We start from the raw sequence: 20,643 nt of genomic DNA, 5'->3' as shown, positions 1-20,643 counted from the left end.
GTATGTGGGCTCTTCTTATATTTATTATTCAATTTAAATTGTCTTACATCAGTCATACAATATTTTTATTCGCTTTTATTCCTTAATAATCCAACTGGAGTTCGATGGAATATATTGATTCAAGGAAAATTAAATTACTTCAAGTGAAGACGTCAGCTAAACTTGTCATCCACTTACAAATGTGGCGAATATATAATGATGATTATAATCAGAATATAAAACTGATTACAGGACAGTCTTCAACTTATTAAAGCTGTCAAGTATTAATTCTGCTCTCAAGATTCGTTGGACTGCGCTTTTCAGATCACTTGCAACAAGTCTAAAATTGACATTGTGCTACACCATTTGTTGAGTATCTCAAGAGGTATCTGTTAGCTTCCTCTTTCCGCTTTCCACTTTTCGAGCAATGTCAGTTGTTTGTTTGGTAAGTAACTTGTTGCACTTATATGTGTGTGTGGGCGTGGCAACAAAAACATTCGGCACACACTTGGTTATTTGGACAAGTGGGCGAGTTAGTGAGGCGGGCAAAAAATTGAGCTACCTGTGCCAAATTAGACAGCAACAAAAACAGCGTTGACGTTAACAAAAACTTGCAGCACACATGTTGCACTGCAGCAGCAGCAACAACAGCAGCAGCTGTCTCCATAAATGCATACAAAGTATAATTTAAAAATAACAAAAAACTGGGCATCCTTCAGCATTGGGGCGGGTGTCTCAGCCTATAATTATGTTTGAATATATACAAACCTCGGACTCTGTGACGGTGCCACAATCACAGCTCATAATTGTCCCCGAAATGTTGTCCAGTGCAACAACAACAACAACAACAACAACAGCAGCTGCCAGGTGACAAGTCCTCAGCGGACTTGAAGCTGACTGCGTAGTACCCTCATTATATGCAAAATGCCAAAATGTTGCCTCCAGCTACTTAAGTTTAACTTATTTTTAACTTATACATACATATATATATATATACATATATATATATATATATATGCATATACATTGTTGCTGCTGCGGCTGCTGCTGCTGCTGCTGCTTGGTCCCTCGGGGGCATTCTTAGTTGCATGTTCGACGCAATCCTTTTCCGTTCAGCATTCAGAGTTCTGCAGCAAATAAAGAAACTGGTCCCATTCATAACTGGCGGCAATTTTTGCATTTTGCATTATATTTTTCTCAGATCTTATTCCCATTCCCGTCTCAGTTTCTCTCTCTTCATCTCTCTCTCTCTCTCTCTTTCTCTCTTTCGTTCTCTCTCTCTCTCTCTCTGTCAAATATCAACTGTCAGTTTTCGAGCTCAACTTGCCAGCGGGCTAGTTTGTAAATCAGTAAAAATTATGCACACACACCATGTGTATGAATTTATGTATGTGTACACACTCACGCACACACACTCACACACACACACACACACAATTGAGTAGTTTTGCAAGAAACTTAAGTCACCAATGACAATGAAAACTGGTTGGGAATAATGCAGCTTAATGGCAAATGTCACGCACGACTCAAATAATATATATATGTATGTATTATGAGACGACTCCATGCGTTTTGACTAAGACTAAGACTAAGACTCTTTTTTACCATTCCATGGCGTGTGTAATTGTTATTTGGTGTGTTCCAATTTTCATTTACTGCCTGTTGGCAATATTTTCAGGCACTTTTTTTATTTCATTGATGAGAGCCGCTCATAAAAAACGTAATCTTTGGCAAAGCCAGCTCTTCAGATAGATAAAAAGTTTTTTATTATTAATGCCACAGTTAAAACGACGGCTGTGGCACATTTTGTTGTATTTGATTAACGCAAGTTTCCCATAAAGTATGTCCCCTTTGGAGAAACCAGTTCTTTAGATTGGCAGTGCAGGTGTTATTTTTAACGCCACAGTTAAAATTGAATGAAAAAGTCAAAGTCATTTTGATTAATAATTGATTTTAGATTTAGTTTGCACTTTGTTCTCTATAGCTGTGTACTCAGTTTTGCGAGTTGTGTTGACTGAGAAGACTGCAGTCTTCTAGCTTGTGTGATCATATATTTCACACAATGAATAAGCGATATAAAAGAGCACTCAAAAAATAATATATATATTTCTTCAAAAATGTTGAAATATAATGTGAAATATGAGTATTGCTTTTTGCTGTTTTTATTTGTATATTTTCTTTTTTTTTTTTATATTTGTTGTTGCAGTCAGTCGTGTGTTAAAAATTAAACGCGAATTTTTCAGGCAGCGTTTTCAACGCAAAAATGGCATCATTAAGTAAAAGGCCTCCGGGCAGGCATTGTAAATTTTATGAGCCTTTTTTTTTTGTGTCGTTAATAATACAAAAAATATACACACATATATACAAATGTATACAAACACAGACACACACACACGCACACATACACACACACGCACACGCACATAAGTGATGTATTGTATGTGCTATATATAAATAATAATAATAATAATGATGCGTAAAAAAGTGCGGAAATTCTCAGTAGCATATGTTGCTGCTGCTGCTGCTGCTGCTGCTCTTGCTGTTGTTGTTGTTGTTGTAGTTGTCTTTGTTGTTGTTGTAGCGTATGGGGGGTGCTTTCAGTCGATAAGCATTTCAGTCTCGCTGTTCTCAGCCAATTGCTGTTTGTTATTTTATATTGATTAACACGCAAAATGCACAAGCACAAGTGAAAAAAACTACATACTTAAATAAATATGCATTTTGCGGGCCACATAACGGATGTGGGGCAGAGTGGGGCTGGCGGCAACTCAATGGACTCTGTGGATTGTGGCTTCTTTAAAAATCCATCAACAATTATTACCATGAGAGAAATACATCTGGCTGTCGACGCTGATTTTGTAGACTCGCCACACAAACACACACACACACACACACACACACACACATGCACATTTGCATGTGTGACCACGCCCACAATTGCTCACTTCCCCCCTGCCCGCCTGCAGCGTTCCAAACAATAAAGCATAAAGCGCGCCGCGCACATTTTGTCGAATTATTTTGTTGCCAGTTGCTGGCGGCTAACTGCAGCAAATTGGCTTGAAATATTGGTATTGCCATATGTATGAGTGCTCTCTCTCTCTCTCTCTTGCTCTCTTGCCCCTTTCTCTCTCTCTCTCTCTCTTTCTCAGTGTGTGCGAGTACGAAAGTGTGCGTGAGTTTGTGATTAAAAAAATATTTAAAATGGCAAAATCATCGCGGCACAAAAATATAAAAAACTGAAAGCCCGCTTCGCTCTGATACTCTGTGTGTAAAGCTCAGCCCCAAAACTGAAAGAAGTAATAAACGTCAGGCAAAGTGTGTGCGGCTCGACCATCAGATACCCTATCATGCGCATTATACATTATCATTTGAGTATTAAATATGCAATGTAAATCGCGTAAGCTCAAAGACAAGAATTAAATGGACTTTCAAGCTATTATATTTGAATCAAAAAGATTAAAAATGCAACTCGAAAGCTGATTTAAATTGATAATAAAAAAAAATTAAATAAAAAACACGAATTGCTATTTGATTTGCAGTTGACTTGGTAGTTGGTCAGCCGGCTATTTATGGCACTTTGCAGGAGTATAACAATAAATGGACTGCTCTTTTGCACAGTTTCCGCCTACTTCGCCTACGCTTTGACTCACAAACTCGTTCCGGGGCACAATAAGTGAAATGAGCGATAAAATTGCAACAATTTCCACTGGCAACATCCTCGTCGTCGTCGTCGTCGTCCTCGTCGTCGTCATCATTGTTGGCGTTAGTCGCTTTCGCAGCCCCGTTGTTCCGATAAAATATGAAAAATTGAAATGTCACTGGGCAGTGAACAGTCATTGGTATTGTTCATATGCACACACAAGCACACATCGTCCACATATGCAGCTATTAGTTGTAGTTGTGGCAAGTTGCAACTTACAACAATGGCCACTTGTATGCAAATAGCGCAAAAATATGAAGTATGTACAGAATTAATTTTGCCTGCGGCTCAATTGCAGCTCGACTAACAATTGCCAATGAAAAATGATGTGACATAAATGCGTGTCTGTGCTGCAAGGGTGGGTTGGGCGGTGCGGCTTGTAATGGCACGTTTGGGGCTGGGGCTACAGAGGGGTGGGTTGTAACTGTGTGATTGCGTTTTGGAGCATAAAGTTGGCACTCATTTTAATTACAGCTGCCTGACGACTGAAGCCCTACTGTACTCCACTTCCGCTCTGCCTGCTCCTCCTCTCCTTCTCTCTCTCTCTCTGTCTCTCTCTCTCTCCATCTCTCTTTCTCTCTTTCGCGCTTTTGCTGCTTTGAAATATGCCCTTCGGCATATTTATCACAAGTTTTTCTTTGCATCGCCTTGGGCCAACTACAAAATATTTCAGCTGCCCGACGTCGTCGTCGGCTTCGTCATTCTGCTCGTCATCGTCTGGAACTGGAACTGGTTCGCCTGGGGCATTGTTGCCAGCTACATTTCTGCTGCTGCCGATGCCGATGCTGATGCTACTGCCGCTGCCGCTGCTGCTGCTGCTGCTGCTGCTTATTTTGCCAACGCGTCAAAGTCTCTGCGACGCTGGCGCTGCCGGTTGCCGGTTGCCTATGCGCACAAAGTTTCATTTCGTTTTGAGCCTTCCGGCGGCTACAGCAGCGTTCTATGCTTTGTCATTAACACAAACACACGTACACCAGCTAAAAAAGAGATAGAGAGAGAAAAAGAGATGGAGAAAGAGAGAAAGAGAGAGAGAGAGAGAGAGCGAAAGAATCGCATATGCATAGCGCTAAAACGGAAGCTGCAACTAAAGTCTAAAGCTAACTTTGGCACTTACAACTTATATGTACATATATAAATAACTTATATGTATATATATACATATATCTATGTATTTGTGTATTTGCACATAAATGAGCACAGTTAACGTATCTTAATCTTGTGAACTGACCAACTCAAGCTGCCTGCTGCTAAAACTGAATAATTTAGATAAAACTTAAGCTAATTATTTATAAAGCTTGTAGAAAATATGCAGCTGCTTTGGATAAAATTCAATAGAATATTTGCACATTTTTATTATTTTATGGTACATTTACCATTATTAAATCCGTTCAAAAATTTGGATTACCTGCACTTTGAAATTATATTTATAAATATTATATTCTTTCAATGTTGTTAGTCGGAACACTCAAAGACGTAGCAACATAATTTAAAGCTTTCAACAAATGTTAAGAGTTAACATTTATTTATAATAATAAACTATTATGCTATTTGCCACAAAGCTATTACGGACTTTGCCTTTGCATTGATTAACCATCAGAACGATCAGGGCAGTCAGCATTTCACACGCCACACGCAAGTCCAGTTACAAAGTTAATTGCGGCAGCTTAGTTGCAAACAACAACTGCAACAGCCGCAGTAACAGCAATCGCAATAGCAGCACCAACACCAACAACAACAACAGCACTTAAACCGGAAATAGACTATTAAACGTTCGCACGCAAACACACTCACACACACACGCACACACACACACAAACACGCACACACATGCACAATCACACACACACACAGGCACTTGCAACTGGCAGTCATATGGTGGGAAAAGTCAGCAGCAACAACTAAACAATCGTTTGTTGTTGTAGTCACTTGTCTCTCTCTCTATCTCTCTCTCTCTCTCTCGCTCTCTCTTTATCTCTCTCACACTCGCTCTCCCTCTCTGTTTCTCTGTCTCCTGCTGATGCTGCTGCTCTCTCCAAGGTCGCCATTCGCTGAAGACGTCAAGCGTCAAACAGCAACAGCAAACACGACTTGCAACTCGAACCGTGCTCGAACCCCAACAACAACTGACAACGTGTACTGCAAGCCACGCTAAATTCTAATAAGCTTATTGTTTACATTTTGAAATTAGTTGACTTAAGTGCTAATAATTATGTTTTAATTGCGTGCAAGAACTGCTTCCATTTCAAATATTCCACGTTCAAATAAATAGCTTGCTTGTAAGTCTAATTAGATACATATATCATTTTAATTCTAATCAGATCTGGGCTTCCCATTTGATGAATGTAATACTTATAATATATACAATATATAAATAACAAATTATTAAATGTTGAAATTCCACATAAACCTTGTGTTTAGTCATTCAATATGTTACATTTTAATGATTTCATATTTCATCGCAATTTTCTAAGCCCTTCGCAAGCATTTGAAGCCAAATCAGTCCTTTTGCAGTTTGCATAGCCCAAAGGCGAAAGTTTTGGTTTGATGCCAACAAGTTTGAGGTTGGGTAAAAACCAGTTGGATGTCGAACAACATTTCAGTTCATAGCGAACACTCGACGCGAATGCAAGTCAGGTAAAAAGCAATTGAGAGGCGCCACAGAGATTAGTAGGCAGCAAACAGCGGGCGCGTCAACAACCGGAAACCGGAAATACCAATTCTAAGTGATTTTGTAGTGTGTGTGTGTGTGCGACGCCATTTTGCAATTAACAATGCGCTTAAGCTAAAATTTTGAAACTTTAGAAACGAGAATTAAGTGCTAGCATAAATTAAATGAATCGAAAATAACAATCAATTCGAATACTATATATATATACTTATATATATATATTTATATATAATAAACACAAGACAAAAACAGTTCCAAATTAGTTGTTCACACGCGCTGGTTAATATAAAATAGTTAAAGTGCATTTCCTAAATATACCGACTTTTTTGTGAGTTCCATTTGCATTGTATGTGTGTCTGTAACAGTTACAGTTGTACTGTGTCTCTCTCTCTCTTTCTCTCTCAATGTCTCGTTCTCTCCATCTCTCTCTCTCTCTCTCACTCTGTTTTGCTCTATGTTTATCTAAGTGTGTCTGCATTGTGCAACAGTTTATTTTGATTTGGCTTATGTTTGGACTGAATCGTATTATTTCATCAAATCAAATTTCAACTATGGCAATTGGATATTAGTTTCAAATTGTAAAAAGTCTTTCAGTTGGGTTACATGAGAAATATTTGTATTTTGTATATGTATATTGTATGTCAGTTAAGTACTTAAAAACTGTTATGCGGGCGCCTTTGGGTTTGCCTTACGGTTTTGGAAGTTTGGTGCTATTTTGGTAATGATCTTGGCCGCAAACTCAAGCAGATTAAGCTAAAACACACACAAAACCATTAAATATCATTTTTCTTTTTAAATCTGGAATTAAGAAATCTCTTTTGAGGAGAATTTAGTTAGCATGTGATTTAAGCAATATCTTATAATATCTATTTTGTGTTATCATTCTAGAACTCCATTTGTTGCATTGGATCAACGATCACCATTGACGGTGGAGTCCTCCTGCCCCAAACGGTGAGTAAATCAAATGACTCGACCAAAACAGATACCGAAACAAAACAAACCTCCCAATTGGCTCTCTGTCTCTCTCTCTCTCTCTGGCTCTGCCTAAGCCAATAAATTAGTTCGAAAAAGATTTTGTAATAAACGAATTTGAAGCACATAACCGAAACCGAACGCAGGACAAGGTCCCAGTTGCATGCTGTGGAGAAACCTCTTTCAGTTTTTGATTTCCCCCTTTTTGTTGTAGAATTTTGTTGTTGTTGTTTCTCTCTTTTTTTTTTTTTGGTTTTTTTTTTGTGGTATTCGCCTGGGCCAAATGCGCCTAGGGGTCAACTGATTTTCGTCTCTCCCACATCGGCCGCACATGCACATGGCACGTCCATGTCCATGTCCAAGACCAAGTCGCTGTCCGTGTCCGTGTCCATGTCCGAGTATGAGTTGGAGTCCGAGTCCGAGTCCGAAAACTGTGTGCCATAAACGCAGACGTTTTAAAAATTTGATGCGCCTCAAGTGTTGCTCGGCCCGCACCAAAGGAGAAATAAACAAAAGTACCAAGAAAAAAAAAAACTGAAAAAATATTACAAACAAAAAAATTGTACCACGCCGCAAGCATTTTTCGACAAACTTGGCCCGCAGCTGAGTTATGTGTGTTGTGTGTGTGTGTGTGTGTGTGCAATGGAGGCAGCAAATGACGATGACGACAAAACGAGAACGGTGGGAAGGGTTTGCAGTGGGAGGTCGCATTATTTTTTGTACCTTAAAAGGCCACAAAGCACGCTGGCTGATGAGACGGGCGTTTGGGTTGTGGGGAGAGGGAGAGGGGGGGTAGGCGATTTACCGGTTGTTGTGATTGTGATTGTGTTTGTGGCTCGCTTGCAAGCCAAAACTAAGCGGCGGGCATGGCCAAAATGCCCGCCAGGCCAAGAGCTCACCATGTAACAACACCAAAAGAATTACAACAACAGCAACAATTTTTTTTTTCCTTTTTGTTTTGTTTTATTTCGACGAATCGACAAAGTTCCAAAAGTGTTGGAGGCAAAGTTCAAAGCATGGCTGCAGCGTTGGCCAAAACAAAAATCGCATTCAAGTGGAGCCAAAAACAATGGCAACAACAGCAGCTAGTGGCGGGAAGAGTCTCGGGAGTTATGTGGCGACCTTCACCAGTTGCGACACTACGACAACTGCTCTGCCCATCTCTCTCTCTCTCTCTCTCTCTCAGTCTCTATCTCTTTTACAATATCTGTGGTAAGCAACTGGTTTTAACTTGAGCGAAGGCGGAGTCGAAGCCAAAGTCAAAGTTATTTATTTTGTTTTGGTTGCCGTTTAATGTTGCGTGCCACAATCGTAACGTAAAACAATTTAACGTAACGTAGCGCGAAATTCTTCAACTTCAAATTGTTCTAAAATCAAATCTGAAAGTTGTATTCTGTGTTGCGAATTTGCACTACAAATGCAGTATTTAAAATACATACTCATTCCGTCCAACTTTCCATTACACATGAATAGTCAAAGGAGCTGGGGAAAGGGAAAGGGAAAGGGTAATGGAAATGGTTATGCATTCGAGTGCTCATTTAAAGCATTGTTGTTGTTGTGGTTGTGGTTGCTGTTGCTGTTGCTGTTGCTATTGCTGTTGCTGCTGCCACCGCACACAAAGCGCTTAACGCGCTGTGTGTTAATTAAGCTGCAATTGGGCATCATTACCAGCAACAACATTTGCCAACATTGGCAACATCGCAATTGCCAGTCGGGAGACGAACAGGCCAACAGGCAACCAATTTACAACGATTCACTTTTCTCGACTGTGAAATGCTCTTTCTTTATGCAAAAACTAATTCTGCTTTTAACTAATCTTAGGCGGCTTGTAACCATCTAAATCAGTGTCAGAAATTAGTTCTGGGAAACTTTCTCTATCTTACTGAGTAAGATAAAATAAAAGATCTTAAAAATACCTGTGCCTAACCCAAATAATAATAATTCTTACCTGCAAGCCAAAAACTAATACTAATAATTAAGATAATAAAAATAATCTCGTTCTATATTTAATTCAAGCAATGTAGCTGAGTATTCAATCTCATTTTGAAGTGTTAATTGTCTTTTGTAGTTGAGATTTGACATTAAAAAAAATGATTAAAGGCAGATATTAATTTGCAGATGAAGAGTATACAAAATGTTTATTTGATAAAGACAGCTTTTATTGTTTATGTGGCTCAAAGTTGAGTTTAAGTTAACTTTTAATGGTATTGTTAAAGTTGAATAACTCTTAGTATACCAAGTATATCACAGCATAATTTCGATATACCCATTTTTGAGATTTGCCCAAAGGGTAAGTGAAAAGGCAATTGTTGCTGGTTCTGCTGGCTGTGGTTTTGCTGCGGGTTGCTGCACCTGGGCCTGCATTTGTTTCACTTGCTGCCAATTTTGCTTTGTGTTGCATCTGCTGCCAGTTGTTGTAGCGGTTGTTGCTGTTGTAAATACTGTTATTGCAATATGCACACTCAAATTGCGCCAATTAGGAAATGCGCATTGGATGCTGCCAGTTGCCGGCTGCCATTTACCAGTTACCAGTTACAGGGAGTTTGAAACGCATTGCAAGTAGAATTTGCCACTTGAATGGGGATGCACATGCAACTGAAACTGCAACTGCAACTGCAACTGCATCTGCATCTGCATCTGAATGTAATGCTGGCAACTGTTTGATCTGCATTCAACTGGAAGTATTGTTGTTCTTTTTTATGTACACTTGATTAGGCTCCAATCCATAAATGATGGACTGAATGCATGAGCGAAGGATTGAACGCATTGCAAAGCAATTTTTAATTGTCTGATTTCACAAAAGGATTCAATTGGGCGGCCTACGTATATTTATTTATATTTTATTGCTATATATATATATTTGTTTAATATCAACTTAAATTTAAAATCAAAATTAAATCATATAATAATACAAATGAATTTATATATTTTGTTTTCAATGAAAAAGCACTCAATACATCTGAGGGACTTAATGAACCAACATTTTTAACAAGGATTGGGGGAACTCAGAAATAAACCCAATCAAACCAAAAAATGTTAAGAATTCGTATTAAATAAAATAAAGTTTAATTTTATATTATTTTATTCAAATATCAATATGAGTTATGGTGTTGTTAATATAAGTTCAGTGCTATTGGCAGCTATAAAATAAATCTTAAGTTCTTAACATAGATTTAGTCACCAGAATAATTTTTGCGAGGTTATAAGGAAGTTGTCTTATATCTTTAATATCTCTCGATTAGTTTCTAGGCAAACTAGGCAAAAATATCTATATATATTTGTTATATTTCCTCGAACGTTGAGTTCTTGTAGCTTTTTTACTTCTAATTCTAAAAGTTGTTGGTGCAGGGTATTTTATCTTCGATATATGAAAGATCGGTGTTCAAATTGTTGTTTACCTTTATTATCCATCAATCAGTGTTTACATTTTTACTGCATATAATTGGCTTACCTGTGCACAATGCGGCGTATACGCAATTTAATATTGTCTTCGTCTTCTGGCATATTTGTTGCTCTTCTGCTCTGTTTCCTTTGCTTTTTTGTCTGCATTACTTGCAATTCAATTTTTTGAACATTTAGCTATAAAAACAGTTGTGTGCCTTTGTTTCTCAGTGTGTGTGTGTGTGTGTGTGTGTGTGTGTGTGTGTTTGTTGAAGTTGTCTGTGAGTTTGTGCCATGGAACGCAGCAAGTCAGCCAAGCATTCGCATGTTGGCAGCTGTAGCCAAACTGGCATATAGCCACACACAGCCATATAGAGTGTATATAGCCATCTGGCGTGTTTCTTATACAGGGCCACATCCACACAATCGTTCTGTGCAGCTTTTGGCATATGCAGCGCAATCGTCGTTTTTATTTAATATTTTCTAATAAATTTTTCAAAGTTTATTTTTGAAAGCCTTGCAGCGTTTTAATATCTGCTACACTCGACTCGACTCGACTTGACTCCAACTCAACTTTTGCCACACACATACAGAGCGCATATATTTGTACAATTTGGCACACACACACACACAGCTACACACCCACACACTCACACACACGCAAACATTCTGCAACTTTTGCTAGCAAATTTTCATAGGACTTGCGACTGATTTCCCATATGCGTCGGCGACTCCCTGCAACTGCTGCCTCGGTGACGGCTTCAGTTTCGTGGCCTTTTTTGTAACTTGCTGCTGGCTAAGTAGAAGAAGAAGAAGCAGGAGCAGCAGCAGCAGCAGCAGCAGCAGCAGCAGAAGTTTTGGCTATGTGTGTATGTTGCATCAAACTGCTTCCTGCCCTCGATGCCTGCTCCCTGCTCCCTTTTTGTTTCTAGCTTTTGCTTTGGCTTTTTGTGCCCCTCCTGCGTCCAACAAGCCCCCAACCACCCACCAAATAAAAAAAATAAAAAACTTTTTCATTTGCCTGCTCATCAGCGTTTTGATTTTGTCCGCCAACTCCAGTTTTGCCTGAGTTCCCCAGTTGCCTGCTCCCCAGTTGCCAGTTTGCAGCATCCACTCGACACTTGGGGCATTGGATTCTTCTTTAAGTGCCTTGCGGCCATTTGTGTGATTTGTGAGTGTGTGTGTGTGTGTGTGTGTATGGGTGTGTGTGTTTGCAGTGAAGCATATATATGCGAGCACTTTGTGTTTGTCTTTGCCAACATACACAAACCTGGCAGCCCTGCTCCAGCCTTGCCCCAGCACTGGGTCGCGTCTGTCAGCCCTTAACTACCTTTCAGTCACCCACCCACAATCCTCAATTCGCCTCCCCCACATCCACATCGTCAGAACATGACACTAGAACTAATTGAACCGCATTGGCGGCAAACTGTTGCCAAAAACAGTTGTTGCAACAAGCACGGCAATAAATCCGCCTTAAATTAATTCGCCATAAGTTGCATACAAAAACTTGGTGGCATCTGATACGATCCCGCACCGCCTCTTTTAACTGCGCTCTCCCCTACCTACCCCTCTCCTACCACCACATAAGATACTCGCGAGCGGGCAGCGGTTGGAAAGGGTGACGGTGACGGCGGCGGTGAGGGGGGGGGGGGGGAAACAGCATTGCTTGAGCCGGCGGCATTTTAAAATTGAGATAAGGTTTTTGCCTCCACAAACTTTCGTTTCTGGGGCTCAAGCTGAGGCAGCGGCAGAGGCAGAGGCAGAGGATTTGGATTTGGGTTTTTTGGTTTGGTTTGGTTTGGTTTGTCGAGCTTTGGGGCTTTTGATTTCTTCTTCTTATTATTCGCTTGTTGTTGCGTTCAGAGCAATGTTTTATGCTGCCGCAAGGGATCAGCAACTAAGGTATGATATCTTAAAATGCAGACACACACACACACACACACACACATACACATATGCAGCTCATATGAATGTGCCTGTGTGTGTGTGTGTGTGTGTGTGTAAGCCAGAACGGACACCCAACTTACCTCGAACCAAAATTCAAAGTTTTCGCCTCTCTGTGTGTGTGTGTGTGTGTGTGTGTGTGTGTGTGTGGGTGTATTGTTTTGGGACAAAACATAGAAAGCAGAGGGCAGAGCTGAAGCTAGAGCAAACTGGAGAACTAGAATCCGAGTGGAGCTGTGGAGTCAGTCGCCTTGCTGTGGTTAGAGCCAATGCTTCATGCTCTTTTGTTGTTGCTGTTGCTCTTGCTGTTGTTGTTGTTGTTGTTGCAGTTGCCTTTAGCGCTGCAAGGATAAATGAATGAGGAGGCACACACAGATACTGCATACAACACACATACATGCATATACGTGCAACAACAGCAGGCAGCAGGCAGCCCTAGGAGCAGAGCAATCCACACCCCCTCCGCCCATGCTCCCAATACCAAATCTCCGAGCACCTTTGCCATATATGAGCTGCTCCTTGGCTTGGCTTGGCTTGGCTTGGCTTGGATTGGGTGTTTGGTTGGTGTTTTGCTGTTGGTTTTGGTTTCGTTTCGTATCCATCCATGATTTCCGCACTAATTCCAAACGATCGCCGCTGGCGAAGACGAGCGTTTTGCCCTTTTTTGCCAGTGCACATAGAGGGGGTTTGTGGCTCCGGAGGGGGTGGTATGCTGCAGCACAGGACACACTGTCTGGCTGGCTGCCTGGCCTTTGTGTGCAGAAGGTTGCCTGGCCGCAGGACATTTTGTAGGGGTTACATAGTCAGCGTCAACGTTAACGTTAACGTCAACGTCAACGTCAACGTCGTCGTCAAGCTCTGCTCGCCTCTGCTGAGGTGTGTATCACTACCACCAGCTCACTCTGTGTGTGTGTGTATGTGTGCATGTGTTGATCTAGTGTGTGTGTGTGTGTGTGTGCACTTTAGCTCATTTCTTGGCTTTTGTTATCGCTTTTGTGTGGGTTTTCGAGATGGGATAGCTGAGGTGAGTGGCAGGAATGGACTACAACCAATTGCTGGGGCGGCCATGTCGCATTTTGAGATTGAGCTGTGTGGCTGCCTCTGGCTGAGGGGCAGCTAAATGGAAGGGCAACCAGGCAGAGCAGGCAGGCAGAGCAGGCGGGCAGAAGACTAGCTAGTCCAACTCTTAGCCAGCGGCTACTTTTGTCTATGCTACGAACTCTGCAAAATTATTTGCACCCGAGGCACTGCAGCAGCAGCAGCAACAGCAAAACAACAATAAGAGGAGCAGCAGCAGCAGCTGCCACTCGATAGTTTTGTCCAAAATTTGAACAATGCCAACTAATAAGCTGTATTTTAGCCTACACACATATATTGTCTCTCGCTCTCTCTCTCTTTTTCTCTCTCTCTCTCTTTCTCTCTCTCTCTCTCTCTCTGTCTGTCTCTGTCTGGCTCTATCTCTGTGTGGCATGTGTACCATGAAACTGAATATTGGTCAAACTGGCTAAGCAAGTGGAGCAGAGCTGAGTTAATGGCAATGCCATTAAAAGGCAAACCAAAGATGTCAGATACTAGTTCCGGCCAAGGGGCGTGTGGAAGGGGGGCGGAGGGGCGTATTATGGTAGCCACAACCAGAGACGCCCACTTGAAATGCAAATGCAGGAGCAGCACCAGCACCAGCAGCAGCTTGACAGGCACAGGCACTAGCACAGACACAGGCCGAGGCAAGGCACAGTCCTGGGCTTGGGCTCGTTCTACGGCTCTTTTAGGCAGACAAGAAGAGCAACAACAACAAGAACAGCAACAACAACAACAACAACATTTGGCAACAGCAACTCTTCAAAATTTGATGCTAAACTGAAGTGTAACCAAAGGCGCTGCGAATGGCGCCCCTCTCTCCATCTCCCTCTCCCGCTCCCTCTCCCTCTCTCTTTCTCTGTCTCTGTCTCTCTTTTTGTGTGTGTCTGCTGTTGTGGTCTGTGCTGGGGCGCATAGAAAAGATAATGCCTGTGGCACTATTGGACTAGAATAGCTGGCAAAACTGCAAAGCAGCCGTGTGTCTCTGGTCTGTGTTTGTGTGTGCTCTTGTGCCCATATACAATACCGTTAACAGTGTGTGTGTGTGTGTGACTGCTCGTTGGTGCGCCTGCTGCACCTGTGCCAAGCTAACTGCAACCTGCATGCAGGCAGCCTCAAGTGAACCGCAAAGCAATTGAAATTGAATTGTTTTGTGGCAAGCAGACCTCAAATGCTGTTCTGCATATGTTCCCCTTGTTCTTATTCGACTTGTTGTTGCTGTTGCTGTTGTTGTTGCTCTTGTGGCATTTAAGCCATATTCATTGGCCGCATGCTTTATAATTGTTGTAAATTAATAAAAATGTGAAAACCACCAACGCGAGGCAGCTGCACACACACACACACTTGCCATGAGAATTGTCCCGCGGACATTTTGTTTTTTAGCAATACTTCTTTTTATACACTTGCCGTGGGAAATATGATTATATCGTCATGTTTGTAACGTATTGAAGGAGTCGTCTTTGAACCCATAAATAATATATATTATTGATCAGCATCAGCAGACGAGTACCGGTCTGTCTATCTGTCTGTCTGCCCAGCCTTAAAGCTATGCTGGACTGGTCTGATTGAATCACAATATCTTATAGCTGATATAGAAACGATCGGTCGAAAGTGAGTTATATTTGTTAACCAAGTTATTCTAAATGAACTCAGTAGGTATGCATGTCATTATGCTTCCATCCATCCATCATTCAGTTGGACTCTGGTCAGCAAGGGTATACCATATGCGTTGTGCTTTCTGGCTTAATCATATTTTCAGCGTCGCTTTGGCATTTTTTTTCTCGTCTCGAATGCGAATAGGAATGTCAGTGCGAATACTAATACGAATACGAATACGAATACGAATACTAATACGAATAATATGCGAATGTGAGTCTGAATGTGTATGCGAATGCTCATGTAGTTAAAGTTAATCAAATCGTAATTACCAGAGCCATATGGCCCAAGGGCTTAAAACATTTTAAAAAGCAAACTTGTTTAGTAAATACGCTGAGCCAAAGGATGAGGAGTGGCTCGAAGGGTGGGGGGCGGTGGATAGCGGGGAATTGAGTAAACTGAATGCATCACCGGACGTCTGACAACTGGCAATTGCTCTGTGGCCTAATGCGCATAACAGATTAAACAAGAGAAAAACAAATTAGCCAGCTAAGAATAAACGATTCGAATATACCCTGTAAATGGATCGCAATTAAGCTGAGACTTCACTTTATAGTTCGCTTTTATCCATCTTTATAAGCAATTCAACATTAAATATAATTAATATTTATACACGTATCATTTATACAATTAGCGTTGCCATTTTAATAATTGTTTAGGCCAGCATAAAACATATTAAAATAATTGAAAATGGCATATTTGCCGATGACTAAGCGACAGTCGTAAAATTGCCCCAATGCCAGGTGGAAGTGGTAAGGCTGAGTTATTCCCGCCACTCCTGTAACCCGCGGCACAAGTTTTGATTGAGTTTTATTAATTTGTTATCCATGACGACCGCTAATGATGCGACAGCTAAGAGAGCCGCTGCTGCTGCTGCCGCTGCTGCTGCTGCTGCCGCTGCTGCTGCTGCTGCCGCTGCTGCTGCTGATGATGATGATGTAAGAGACAAAGACAGCGAATGAATTAGAGGGAGAAGGCGATAGTCAAGGAAAATGCGTTGGCCGCTTAGCGTTGATTGTGGCTCAGATTACATTGCGTATACGTCATGTTGGACAGGGCCTGACATGTCATAATTAGCGTGCGTGATGCCGATGCCGATGCCGATGCCAATGCCGATGCCGTCGCTTGTCGGATGTTCTTTGTTGCCTGTTGCCTGTTGCTGGTTGCCTGTTGCCTGTTGCCTGCTTGTTGCTGGTTGCTGCACGCAGTTGTCTGAGGGCGACCGCAGCGCGCACAGTTTGTTGCCATAACGATGCTCAAATCAACGTGATTTTCGTGTGAAAATCGAGGCGCATGCCCCGTGGTCAATTTGACTGTACAGTCAGTCAACTGTACCTCCACTCACCGCCCCAACCCCAAACACCACTTCACCCACTATTTTTGTTCGCAGTGTCTTGTCGTGGCTGCAACAGCAACAGCAACAGCAACAGCAACTGCAACTGCACCTGCAGGCTATGTTTGTGTGTGTGAGTGTGTTTGGGGAGTTTCAGCATAAGTGAGTTGAACGCAATGAAAAGCCAAATATTCCCACACAATCATATGGAATATTCCGTATTATATATATATGGGAAAAGCTCTTAACTTAAGTTGTATGCGAGCCAAGAGCCCTCGAAGCATTTGCGTTGGGCATTTGCTTTGTCACGTTTGCTCTGCCAGTCGGGCTGTCTCTCTTTTTGGCCATGACTGCATGTAATCAACAAGCTGTAGTCAATTTTGATTCACAGCCTTGCATTAACCCATCCAGCTGCGCTGTGTGTCTCACTAATCTGTCTTATTTATTTCGTTTTTCGCTTTGGAATTGTAGCAAAAAATGCGATATGGATCGAGAGCGCGAAAGAGATGCAAAGGGCCTCGAGCCGCGCGATTTATCCTCCACGGGCCGCATCTACACCCGCAGCGATATTAAAATCAGGTAAGACCATGATCTCCACACCCAAACACCTTTGCAATTTGCCTGAGTCCATTGAAAAAAAATGATTAAATTATGCAATTGCATGCAACAGGCAGATGAATTATATATCACTATCAATAGCTCTCTCAGAGACTATTAGATATATTTATTTATTTATTTAAAAGTTAAAAAAATTTAAGCTAACGTAAATGTATGATCAACTTTAAAAATATATATTTATATATATTTAAAAAAATAAATATTTATAATACTTCTGGGGGTATTTAACTGCAGAATGGTCCAACATGTGTTGCGTGAATTGGGGAAAACCCAGAAAAACTGAATTAGATCAATTAGACAAAAATAATTAGTATGAATTAGTTGAGTCCCATCACAAATACATGCGGAAAAGTTATTCATAATTTTAGAATTTGAGGACTCTGATTATCAATTCAGAGTGATAGAGTCTGTTGTAAGCATTACAGATTACTTCATGCAGGGAATAATTAGTAGTACAACGACTAAGAGCAAGTGGGATAAAGTAACTTGACGTTCCAGAGGGAACAGAAAAATGTATTTGGCTCATCAACGCAGCTGAATCAATTTCATTAAGTAATTGAAGATCTAAAAACTTTAGACTTTTAAATGGAAATGGAGTTCACTTAACTTTATACAGGCTATCGTTCAGTCGACTAACTGTATCTCAACTATATCTTACTTGGATAATGTTAAAATTGTTATTTGTTTTTTTTTCTCGCAGCGCTTCGCCCACCGTTTCGCCAACGATCTCAAATTCCTCATCGCCCACACCGACGCCGCCCGCCAGCTCCTCAGTGACGCCGCTGGGTCTGCCTGGTGCGGCGGCGGCTGCCGCTGTGGCCGCTGCCGCTGCGGCTGCCGCGGGCGCCGGACCTGGTGGCGCCTCGGCCGGAGCCAGTTCCTATTTGCACAACCACAAGCCCATCTCTGGCATACCGTGTGTGGCAGCCGCCTCGCGATATACGGCGCCGGTCCACATCGATGTCGGCGGCACAATTTACACTAGCTCCCTGGAGACGCTTACCAAATATCCCGAGTCGAAGCTGGCCAAGCTATTCAATGGACAGATACCCATTGTGCTCGACTCGCTGAAGCAGCACTATTTCATCGATCGGGACGGGGGCATGTTTCGCCATATACTAAACTTTATGAGAAACTCAAGACTATTGATTGCCGATGATTTTCCCGATCTCGAGCTGCTCCTCGAGGAGGCGCGCTACTACGAAGTGGAGCGTAAGTACACTTACACTGTTCAAAATTTCTGCTTGAATTCGAAATATTTCCAATGAAATTCCAATAAAATGCATACAATAATTTTAATTAACAAATTGAAGCCAAAAATAAAGCGATTGTTTTCATTATTATTTGATTATGATTTCGCTGTGTTGATGTTGAGCAAATGGAATTCCAATTTTAGTTTTATTTTTAAAGCACAAAAAAAAAGAATGATGAATTTAAAATGATAATGAAAATGTTTTGTTAAAGTGTAAATAAAACTAACCCGTGGCTAATGCGTGCATATTTTCTCTATTCTCGATTCTTTGTGCCCCATGGCAGCGATGATTAAGCAGCTGGAGAGTATGCGCAAGGAGCGTGTTCGTAATGGCAACTATTTGGTGGCGCCACCCACACCGCCAGCACGTCACATTAAGACCAGCCCAAGGACAAGCGGTGCGCCTGAGTGCAATTATGAGGTTGTGGCGCTGCACATCTCACCGGATCTGGGCGAACGCATTATGCTATCGGCGGAACGGGCACTGCTCGACGAGCTCTTCCCGGAGGCCAACCAGGCAACGCAGTCCAGTCGCAGTGGCGTCTCCTGGAACCAGGGCGACTGGCGCCAAATCATACGCTTCCCCCTCAACGGCTATTGTAAGCTGAACTCGGTTCAGGTGCTCACGCGGCTGCTAAACGCCGGCTTCACCATCGAGGCGAGCACTGGGGGCGGGGTCGAGGGTCAGCAGTTCTCCGAGTATTTGCTCGTCCGTCGCGTTCCAATGTGATAGACCCCATGTCCAGGTCAACGTCTGCGTCAACGTTCTGGGCACTGTGTAATCGTAATCTATGTGCGAGTTGCGCACTAATTGCTACCCCTTTGGCTAATTTATCGGGAGACGGGGGCATCTCTACCAGGATGGGGGAGGGGGGCGGGGGAGAAATGGGCGTCTTCTGAAGGCAAGGGCGATGGGGAATGGGGTGCGGAGTGCGGAGTGCGGCGGGGGGTTTTCTTTGCAAATTTCTGAATCCAAATGTTATTTAATGTTTATATCAATTAGGTTTTTGCTGGCAATCAAACCCAGCCCGTTCACACGCACACACACACACACACACACACCTAGACACACATACATAAACACACACACACACACACACCTAGACACATACTAAGAAGCACGTGCACATCATAAATAAGATATGCTAGTATTTCCATTAGTATTTTTAGGTAGAGCCCAGAGCGCCCAGCACTGATTTGTTTATGGCCTTTGAGTTGAGTTGAGTAGTTTGGCGTAGTCTTTCGGCATAGTTTGATTAGGTATTCTACTTGTTTTAAGTGCTCCCAGATGGTTATAATTGTATACTTTCGGTTATTTAATTGCCTAAAACTAGCCAGACAGACAGTTCTCGGGAATTGTCTCAAAGCATAACTTATTATACGTACATATATGTGTAGCTATCGCAACAAACTAAGCAACTATAATAAATTAACTCACAGCAATAGTTTTGTAGTACATAATTGATGTAATTGAACTTTTAATGAATGTAAACTATGGATTAACTTCTCAATATGCATACATACATATAATACATATACATAAACATACATACCGACAAGCTCTACATTATGTGCAACATATATATACTCAATATCAAAAAAGGAAATAAAACGAAACAAAAACAAAAACAAAAACAACAAAAAAACACAGTTTGCGCCCACTTTTAGCGAAATCCATTAAATTGTCTAATTGCATATTTCAAAATATAAACAATAAAAAAAAAATTACAAAGTGAATTTATGCGTTTCTCTGGCTAACGGCTTAATTCGAACAAAGCGCCACCTTTCGGTCAGCGGGAACGGGCGCAATAGTGCCGAGACATGTTTTACACAAAATGTCGACAGGTGGCGCAAAAGCTTGACAATAAAACCAACATTTTAAAACATACTTTTAGGCTGCCCAGAAAAATCAGTGGCTTAAGCGAGTAACAGAAAACCAAAATAATTAAAGCATACTTTTGAGGGTTGGTCCAATTTAAGAACGAGTTATGGTTTACAAGGGAGTTCTTATGATATATGTAACCATATTTTTTTTATCGAAAGCTGGAAATCTTTGAATGCTT

The 20,643-nt window shown here is 41.6% G+C and overlaps 1 protein-coding gene across 1 annotated transcript; it reads left to right on the top strand.

Annotated features, from left to right (window-relative positions):
* Positions 1-6,632: 6,632 nt before the first annotated feature.
* Positions 6,633-20,284, top strand: LOC6560194 (BTB/POZ domain-containing protein kctd15). The gene is made up of 5 exons (XM_001987253.2): positions 6,633-6,675; positions 7,236-7,298; positions 17,182-17,289; positions 18,029-18,540; positions 18,865-20,284. Exons 3-5 carry the CDS (start codon positions 17,195-17,197, stop codon positions 19,308-19,310), a joined length of 1,053 nt encoding a protein of 350 aa, XP_001987289.1. The 5' UTR covers positions 6,633-6,675; positions 7,236-7,298; positions 17,182-17,194; the 3' UTR covers positions 19,311-20,284.
* The last annotated feature ends 359 nt before the right edge of the window (positions 20,285-20,643 follow it).

The sequence above is a fragment of the Drosophila grimshawi genome, unplaced genomic scaffold, assembly GCF_018153295.1.
Source record: "Drosophila grimshawi isolate 15287-2541.00 unplaced genomic scaffold, ASM1815329v1 contig_1369, whole genome shotgun sequence".
NCBI lineage: Eukaryota > Metazoa > Arthropoda > Insecta > Diptera > Drosophilidae > Drosophila > Drosophila grimshawi.
This window is presented reverse-complemented; position numbering and strand designations above follow the sequence as displayed.